The sequence below is a fragment of the Nelumbo nucifera genome, chromosome 1 (assembly GCF_055504915.1).
Source record: "Nelumbo nucifera cultivar China Antique chromosome 1, China Antique-T2T, whole genome shotgun sequence".
NCBI lineage: Eukaryota > Viridiplantae > Streptophyta > Magnoliopsida > Proteales > Nelumbonaceae > Nelumbo > Nelumbo nucifera.
The window spans coordinates 48,044,460-48,054,674 of record NC_142649.1 but is presented as its reverse complement, the minus strand read 5'-3'; the positions used below and the strand labels follow the sequence as shown (position 1 = coordinate 48,054,674).

The 10,215-nt window shown below is 36.0% G+C and overlaps 1 protein-coding gene across 1 annotated transcript; it reads left to right on the top strand.

The window, feature by feature from the left end:
* The first annotated feature begins 6,298 nt into the window (after positions 1–6,298).
* Positions 6,299–7,654, top strand: LOC104590363 (uncharacterized). Its single transcript, XM_010248997.1, has one exon. The coding sequence runs from the start codon at positions 6,299–6,301 to the stop codon at positions 7,652–7,654; it is 1,356 nt and encodes a 451-aa protein (XP_010247299.1).
* Positions 7,655–10,215: the final 2,561 nt, after the last annotated feature.

Here is a 10,215-nt window from a genome sequence, read left to right as displayed (position 1 = left end):
TGTCAACACATGCACTATTGTTGTTAGCGTTATTGATGGGGTTGTTGCTTGTAGATGCCATTAGGTTGAAATCTTAATATGTTGGTGAGAACCCAGCTTTGTATAATGTGTTCCCATAGACAACGCCAATTGATGTAGTGTGATATGATGCTCCCTATTGGTGGACAGATTGAATATCAGACTAGGTAGGTCGTGTGGCCGAACTACATGAAGACAGATATCAAAGTGTCTGGGTTGTTTGACCCGGGGTGGGCACTCTGATGCTTAAGTTAGAAAACTGGTATTTGATGCAATAAAGCAAGAGAGCTAGAGTGCTTAGAGAGCTAAATCGTGCATACCTCTTCTGTGAAAGGGGATGCCTTTATATAATCAAACTACTATGATGCTCACAAAGCGTGTCCGAGATCTCTGGCCTGTTTGATTCAGAGGTGGTTTCATGCCTAGAGATGGACTCCACGTAAGCGGGTAGTGTTTATCCAGCCGTGCCTGAAATGGGCGAGGTGATAACCAGCTCTTCCAACATGGCTTCGTGATCTAGAGGAAGTTGGAGACAGTTACCTACCCGAGAAAGAATTCGCCCATCACATTGGGTAGGTCGCTAATTAGATTTGGCCTAGGTCAGTGGAGATAGATTGCCTCTTTACTCTCACGAAACATCTCCCGAGCTGTCTGTAGGTCGTCCTACCAAGGTGGGGCCAAGGAGATTGAGGTAGATGCCAGGTGTCCAACCTCTACTTGCATGGAACCGAGATGCCTATGAATAGTTCTATAGTACCACGTGCCATGATATCATTGGATGACAAAATCACCCCTCGCCATCGACCATTACTGAAAATCCTCCAAATCCTCCAACAACAATGCAACATTACAAAACACTGCATATGAATTTCCAAACGAGTGACACCTTTTGTTTGGAAGCGAAAGGAGAAACCAGCATTTATATTTATGTTACAGTATATATATATATATGAGAAATGAACCATTGAAAGTAATGAAGTCGTAGTTAAAAAAGACACGATGAATTGTGCTAGGATGTCCAAATTGGGTGGCTTTTGTCGTCATGGTCATTGGAAAATATAACTTGAAACCTAGAAATCTAGGACAACTATTTCACATTGTACTTTAAGATCAGTATCACAAGTCAACTGCTATGGTAATCCACTATCTCATTAATGAAATTTTAGAAGTAGTAACTCCATGAAATTTGAAACTTTATATAATTATCAGAAATGAGAAGTACAAAAAATAGCAGTAGAAACTACAAAAAGAATAACATCTTGAAGTATGTTCTTGTTTAAATAATCAAAAAAGAAATCAAAACTAATTATAAAATAAGTCTTCTTCAATTGTATAATAAACTAGAGTGAACCACCTAATTTTTTACCATTGTCACATAAAATATATCAAAGGTTGATATATAGATATGATACATCTGATACGGGTTGTATTGTATTGGTATTGGTATTAGTGTTTAGGGATACGTTAGACTAGAGATGTATCTTGCTAGTCATGTGTATTAGGCCGATACGGGTGTGTATCGGTTCATATTTGCACAGTAACGCTAGATGCATATCGATACAGACCGATATAGAACGATATGCTTAATGTCTGTATCGCATGAGCAAATTCTTCTACTGAAAAAGAAAATTGTAAAGATTCAAACACACATCAAGAGCTAAGGGAGAATTTTACATCTGCACTTGTAAGCCACTATGCCACTCCATCTTTTGTGCTGATGAGTAAATGAATACAAATTTTATTTCTTTATTACTTAAATACAATTCAAATAAATAAAACATATTACGGTTAACACCAACTAAAAATTGAAAAAGTAATACTTAAAATCAGTATTTTATAAAATAATAGAAATAAATAATATATCAAATCCACATTTAAATCAAAATATTATTTGAATCTCAAAGTACTTAAAATTAATAAATTTTCACATGACATATATATATTAATTTACATTACATAAAATCATATTTATTATATAAAAAATAAAAACATTGTTTACAAAATATTCAACAATATAATCATAAAATTGAATCCATCCAATCTACTAATCTACATTTATATAAGTCAACTTCTATGGTAATCCACTATGTCACTAATGAAATTTTAGAAGTAGCTTAACTCCCTGAAATTTGAAGCTGTATATAATTATCAAAAATGGAGAAGTACCAAAAAATAGCGGTAGAAAAAGAATAACATCTTGAAGTACGTTTTTGTTTAAATAACCAAAGAACAAAACCAAAACTAATTATAAAATGTCTTCTTCAATCATGTAATAAATTAGAGTGAACCATCTAACTTTCGATGTTTATCACCTAAAATCAAGGGTTAAAATATCGATATGATACGTCTGATACGGGGTGTATTGTATCAGTATCATTATTGTCTGGGGATACGCTAAACTAGAAATGTATCTTGCCAGTCATGCGTATTGGATTGATACGGGTGTGTATTGGTCCGTATCCACATAGTATCGGTCGATACGTATCGATATGGACCGATATAGAACGATTCACTTACGTCTGTATCGCATGTGCATATTCTTTTTCTAAAAAAGAAAATTGCAAGGATTCAAACCCATGTCAAGAGCAAAGGGAGAATTTAATGTCTGCGCTCGTAAGCCACTATGCCATTCCATCTTTTGCGTTTATGAGTAAATGAATACAAGTTTTGTTTTGTTATTACTTAAATGCAATTCAAATAAATAATATATATTATGGTTAACTCCAACTAAAAATTAAAAAAGTAATACTTAAAATCAGTATTTCATAAAATAATAGAAATAAAAAAATATATCAAATCCACATTTATATCCAAATATTATTTCAATCTCAAAAAACTATAAAAATATAATATTATAAGAGAATAATTATCTTAGTACGTAAAATTTATAAATTTGCACATGATATATATATATATATTAACTTACATTACATAAAATCACATTTATAAAAATCATTTTAAAAGTAAAAAATTTAAGTGGTTATACTAAAAAGATTTTTAATTAGAAAATTATAGGAATATAAATATAATAATGGAACAATCATTTTAAAAGTAAAAAATTATGAATTTGCATATGATATGTATCTTAGAAATTTTAATAGATTTGATATATTTTAAGTTGAGATTATACATTTTATAAATTATTAATGAATATTTTGATTTACATAGAGAATTTAATATTTTGTTGGCCTCTTTGTTAATGTAAAAGAGTAAAAATAGTAAATTCAAAAATAACTGATATAATAATTAAAATATAATAGGAAAATATGTTTTGCATTTTGGACTCTTGATTAAAATATTAATTGTAATATATTTGGTTGACCACTATGCATCATATTAAATTTAATGTTATTAATAAATTATGAAAATTTATCCATATCAATCCTTAAAAGCCTAGGTCATGGTAGGGTTTCTTGGAAGACAAAAGAGAACAAGAGAGAGTGGTCTCCTAATCTGGTTTCCCTTCTACTTCTTTTATCTCCTTATGGAGCACTTTCCTAATCAAATTAGGAGATTATCCAAATCTAATTTGGATCTAGAGTCTATTAAGAGATAAGCCTTATCCTCTTAAGAAGATGGGTGCTCCATACTCATTTCTAAACCTAGATTTGACCCAGAGGAAAAAGTTGTCATGTGGCAGCTTACTTAATCTTTATTAATTATGGACCTTAGGTCTATTTCCTTTAAAGGCTCACGATCCAAGATATTGCATGGCCAACTTAGCTCTAATTTGTATAGCGTGAGACCCCACAATGACTTCACATAAGTCCACATGAGTTCAGTCCAACCTCTATGAAAAGGCTTAGCCGAATTTACTACTAAACGCAATGAACCGCTGAGCACATCACTATGGGCTCAATATGGGCCCAACATTTAAACGTAAATGATCATTGAATTCAGCCATTATATGAAGATACAAGGATAATGAGCTTTAGTAAGATAATGCCCATCAGGTAATTGATGAGAATGAAAATTATCATATCTTTATCCCTTAATATTCAGTCTTTTATACTTATTTAGTGCCTAATTGGACTCACTATTCTTATATTTCGATTAAAGGCACGAAAGGAGGCGTTAGGTAAAAAAACAAGGCTAATCGGGTAATTTTGCACAGTTTCGGTGCCGCGTGGTAATTTGGGCATAACTTTCCCATACGGACTTCAATTGAGATGATTCAAGATGCATTATAAAGATAAGGAAAAACTATACAACTTTCATGTTTTGAGTTTTGATAGATTCGGACCACATCGAGGTCACAATCGGGCCGACGTCTCTGCAAATTCGTAGAGAAACCCAATTCGTAGAGAGCCCCAGATTGCAGCAAAGCCCAATTCGTAGAGAAGCTCCAGTTCGCTGCAAAAATCCAGCCCAATTCAGCATGCAGTAGTAGGGCCCACTCATCATTCCTAATAGAATTCGGCTAAGAGTCTTAATCAGATCTGATTTTTATTGTAATCTTAAAGAAAGAAAAGAGTTAGATTCCAACCTAGTTAAGAGTTTCTATTTAGAGATAAGGATAAGATTAGATCTGAATTAAGCCTTATCTCATTAGGAGATAAGACTTTCTATTTTTGAGAAGGAACTCCTAAGAGGAGTTGAAAGCAGCTCCTCCCCCTAAGGCTATAAAAAGGGGGGCGGACTAGCAAGGAGGAATCATCAAATCTTGGAAACAAGAATTCAGCAAGAAGGAAGAAAAGAAGCAGAATACGCCCCCCTCATCTGGAAGCTGCGATTTCTACATGAAGTGTGTGTAAGCTTTTGATTTCTGGTTGAAAGGTTAGGGAAGCTTTGATTCTTAAACATTGTGAGATCTAATTTTTTTTTATTTCAGTTCATTGTTTATGGGTATTCATATGTTTTTTGCGATTTCCTATGAGGATTATTTTTATTGATTAAGCAAGAAGGATCCCTTGCTCATTCAATGAGAATAATCTATGGCCGATTGAACCTCCAATATTGTATATGATTGGTAGGTTTAATCATGGTGGCAACTAACATAAATTGATTATGGACAAGTTTTTGATTTATGTTAGGAGAAAATAGGATCTGGTTTAAACGGTCTGAGCTTATGAGATCGCTGACCAAAATTGGGTCTCTCCCCTCTTAACGCTATTAATAGATTAAATCCTAAGAGCTTGTTTAGGACTGTCTATTAATAAGAGAAGCAAAAAAAGAGCTTGTTTTGGTTGCCGAGAAATACGAGTAGAGGCTGGCTGTTAGAGCTTGTTAATGGCTATAACCAATTTATTCATAAACATATGAATTTATCCTTGCATCGATGATCAATGATAAGAATCAAGGCTGAACTTGTCCCTTCAACCATAAGCTAACTCCCATTGATTTAATCCTTATTTTATTTTATTTTATTTTCCTTGCTTTTATAACAACCCCCCTATTTTCCTTTCTCTTGGAAATAAATCCACCCAATCCCTGTGGAGACGACCTTGCTCATCACTATCTACAAAAATATTTAATTTGAGCAGCACATTTATCTTTGGTAGGATTCGACACCCACCAAATTTTGGAGCCGTTGCTGGGATTGGTGTCCTAAGTAGATTTATTTCCTTTTGCTTGGTTTATTCCGCGTTCTTCTCGTGTAGGTGAACTCCACTACGATCCCGAGCTCAAAAACACAGTTCGCCGGTTAAGGAAGGAAGCCAAGCAACGTCGCAACCAAACAACATCTCTCCCATCTCTCGGGGTGAAGTCGGCAACAGTCCTCGTTGAGTCATCTAACCACCCTGAAGAAGAAATCATGGCCAACATTGATGAGAGAACTCTTAGAGAGCTAGCCGCACCAAGTCTGCACCAATAGCCATTCTCCATCGAATATGCAGATCTAACGGTACCTTTCGATCTAAAATCTGGCCTTATCCACTTACTTCCTACCTTTTGTGGACTTTTAGGTGAAGATCCCCACAAACATCTAAAAGAATTCCATGTGGTCTGCTTGAGCATGAAACCACAAGGTGTTACCGAGAAGTAGATCAAGCTGAATGCCTTTCCCTTCTCATTAGCTAATAAAGCTAAGGAATTGCTTTACTACTTACCCTCCGGTTCTATCACCACATGGAACGAGATGAAAAAGCAATTTCTTGAAAAGTTTTTCCCAGCCTCACGAGCTGCTAACATCAGAAAGGAAATTTGCGGGATAAGACAATTCAGCGGAGAAACTCTCTATGAGTACTGGGAGAGATTTAAGCAACTTTGTGCCAGTTGTCCGCAACATCAGATTCCATACCAGCTCTTTATCCAATAATTCTATGAAGGATTATTGCCGATGGATAGGAGTATGATTGATGCAGCAAGCGGAGATGTGTTGGTGAATAAAACTCCTACTCAAGCAAGAGAATTAATCTCGAACATGGCGGCCAACGCACAACAGTTCGACCAAAGGCAGGAACCCGTTCCGAGGAGAGTCAATGAGGTAAGCACTTCTTCCATTGATCAACGACTCGATACCCTCACCTCTCTCGTGGAAAAACTGGTTGTAGGCCACGTACAACAGATAAATACTTGTGGCATATGTTCAACTATGGATCATCCTACCGACATGTGCCCTACACTTCAAGATGAACCCTACGAACAAGCCAATGCTATTGGAGGGTTCCCACAAAGGAGATACAATCCCTATTCGAATACATATAATCCTAGATGGAGGGAAAACCCTAATTTTATCTATGGAGCCAAGCCCTTTGGTTTCCAACCTAGACAACCAGCTCCACAACATGCACCTCCCAGACCAGGTAGGTCTTTGGATGAAATTGTAAAAGCACTTACAGCTAATACCCAACATCTCCAACAAGAGACAAGGACAAGCATCAAAAACCTGGAAAATCAAGTCAGCGAATTAGAAACTACTGTGAGTCGATTGGAATCTCAAGGATTAGGAAAGCTACCCTCCCAAACCATGGCCGACCCTAAAAAAAATACAAGTGTGATCACCATCAGAAGCGGAAAGGAGCTGAATAGACCTAGCAAGGTAGTGCCTAAGAATACGGCCAAAGAAGAAATAGAGAAGGAAGCACTACCCCAAACTCAAGATCCAAGCAGTAAACAACCCCAAGCCGTAGTGACCGCTCCACCTTTTCCAAGCCGATTTGCAAAATCCAAGAAGGAGGAGCAAGACAAGGATATTCTTGAGACATTCCGCAAAGTTGAGGTAAATATCCCCCTCCTTGATGCAATCAAGCAAGTACCCCGCTATGCTAAATTCCTCAAGGAGTTGTACACTACTAAGAAGAAGCTGAAAGGCGATGAGAAAGTCCATATAGGGGAGAATGTTTTAGCAATCTTCCAAAAGAAATTACCTCCTAAATGCAAGGATCCAGCACAAGAAGTTTATGAACTTGATGGGAAGGATGTATTGGAAATCACCATTAGTAAGCATCCTGAGAAAGAAGAGTTAACCTTGAGTTCTAAATTACAGGAAACTGTTGCAGCATTGAATGGTTCTCCTGAATTACAACAGTTAGGTAATGCTCCTTATATTATGTTGCCGATTTCTGACAGGAAACCTTTACCCTCTGTTTTGCAGGCCCCTATTCCAGATTTGAACCCACACATGATAGATGGAAGGGGAAAACATCGGAAGTTGCAACTACAAGACGTAGAGGATCCAGTTTATGATGATTAAAAACAGGGAAGTTTGTTTTTTTTCTTTTTCTTTCTCTTCTTGTTTTTGTATTTATAGTTTAGTTATTTCTACCTTTTCCTTGCATTTCACCTTATATTGAGGACAATGCAAAGATTAAGTGGGGGGGGGGGGGGGAGTATAGGATTTGATTATGGATTTTAGTATTCATTTCAGTTCGGAAAAAAAAAAAAAAAAAAAAAACTCAACTCTTTTGAAATCAATTGAAACAATATTCTGGGAAAATTCTTGTAGACCTAGTAATGAGGTACAATTAAGAAGTACATGACCTATCTGAAGTCATTTCTTATTAAGCTAGTCCTAAATTCAGGTTTAAGTAAATAGGGTAAATGTTTTACCATTACTACAATTGGTAGGACGGAGCATAAGATGCACTTATCAGCCAAGAAAATCAATAGTAGGATGGAGCATAAAATGCACCTATTAGTTAGCAATTCAAATAGTAGAATGGAGCATAAAATGCACCTACTCACCAAGTAATCCTAAAAGTGAGATTGAGCATAAAATGCACTCACTTCTACCAAGGAGAAAAAATAAAAAGAGAGAGAGAGAGTAAAAATGTTTTCCCTAGTTTACTACCTGGTTTGTAGTAGTAAAGAAGGGATTGGCTGATAGATGAGTTGAGTATAACTTGGTCGTGCTGACTTAACAGTTCGTAATAACCGACATAGGATATTTGTGGAAAAAGATGAAGGAAGATTGAGTTTAAAGTCTGGTAGAATAGTTTTCTTATTTTGCTTGAATTTTGTCTTGCCCGAGGACGGGCAAGGTCTAAGTGTGGGGGGATTTGATGAGAATGAAAATTATCATATCTTTATCCCTTAATATTCAATCTTTTATACTTATTTAGTGCCTAATTTGACTCATTATTCTTATATTTCGATTTAGGGTACGAAAGGAGGCGTTAGGTAAAAAAACAAGGCTAATCGGGTAATTTTGCACAGTTTCGACGCCGCGTGGTAATTTGGGAATCACTCTCCCATCCGGACTCCGACTGATATGATTCAAGAAGCATTGGAAAGAAAAGGAAAAGAACTACAACTTTAATATGTTTTGAGTTTTGATAGATTCGGACTCTATCAAAGTCAAAATCAGGCCCGAAGTCTGTAAATTCGTAGAGAGCCCCAGATTGCTGCAAAGCCCAATTCGCAGAGAAGCCCCAGTTCGCTGGAGAATTCCAGCCCAATTCAGCATGCAGTAGTAGGGCCCACTCATCATTCCTAATAGAATTCGTCTAAGAGTCTTAATTAGATCTGATTTTTATTGTAATCTTAAAAAAACAAAAGAGTTAGAGTCCAACTTAGTTAAGAGTTTCTATTTAGAGATAAGGATAAGATTAGATCTGAATTAAGCCTTATCCCAGTAAGAGACAAGACTTTCTATTTTTGAGAAAGAACTCCTAAGAGGAGTTGGAAGCAGCTCCTCCCCCTAAGGCTATAAAAAGGGGGGCGGACTAGCAAGGAGGAATCATCAAATCTTGGAAACAAGAATTCAGCAAGAAGGAAGAAAAGAAGCAGAATACGCCCCCCTCATCTGGAAGCTGCAATTTCTACATGAAGTGTGTGAAAGCTTTTGATTTCTGGTTGAAAGGTTAGGGAAGCTTTGATTCTTAAACATTGTGAGATCTAATTGATTTTTATTTCAGTTCATTGTTTATGGGTATTCATATGTTTTCTGCGATTTCTTGTGAGGATTATTTTTATTGATTAAGCAAGAAGGATCCCTTGCTCATTCAATGAGAATAATCTATGGCCGATTGAACCTCCAATTTCGTATATGATTGGTAGGTTTAATCATGGTGGCAACTAACATAAATTGATTATGGATAAGTTTTCGATTTATGTTAGGAGGATATATGATCTGGTTTAAACGGTCTGAGCTTGTGAGATCGCTGACCAGAATTGGATCTCTCTCCTATTAATGCTATTAATAGATTAAATCCTAAGAGCTTGTTCAGGACAATCTATTAATAAGAGAAGCAATTAAAGAGCTTGTTTTGGTTGCCGAGAAATAAGAGTAGAGGCTAGAAGTTAGAGCTTGTTAATGGCTATAACCAATTTATTCATAAACATATGAATTTATCCTTGCATCGATGATCAATGATAAGAATCAAGGCTGAACTTGTCCCTTCAACCATAAGCTATCTCCCATCGATTTAATCCTTATTTTATTTTATTTTATTTTCCTTGCTTTTATAACAACCCCCCTATTTTCCTTTCTCTTGGAAATAAATCCACCCAATCCCTGTGGAGACGACCTTGCTCATCACTATCTACAAAAATATTTAATTTGAGCAGGACAGGTAATGCTCCTTATATAATGTTGTCGATTTTGATAGGAAACCTTTACCCTCTGTTTTATAGGCCCCTATTCCAGATTTGAACCCACCCATGATAGATGGAAGGGGAAAACATCGGAAGTTGCAACTACAAGACGTAGAGGATCCAGTTTATGATGATTAAAAACAGGGAAGTTTGTTTTTTTTCTTTTTCTTTCTCTTCTTGTTTTTGCTTTTATAGTTTAGTTATTTCCACCTTTTCCTT

What these genes read in the sequence shown, in the direction of transcription:
- LOC104590363 (XM_010248997.1), top strand. Translation starts at nt 6,299, where the DNA reads ATGGATAGGAGTATGATTGATGCAGCAAGCGGAGATGTGTTGGTGAAT.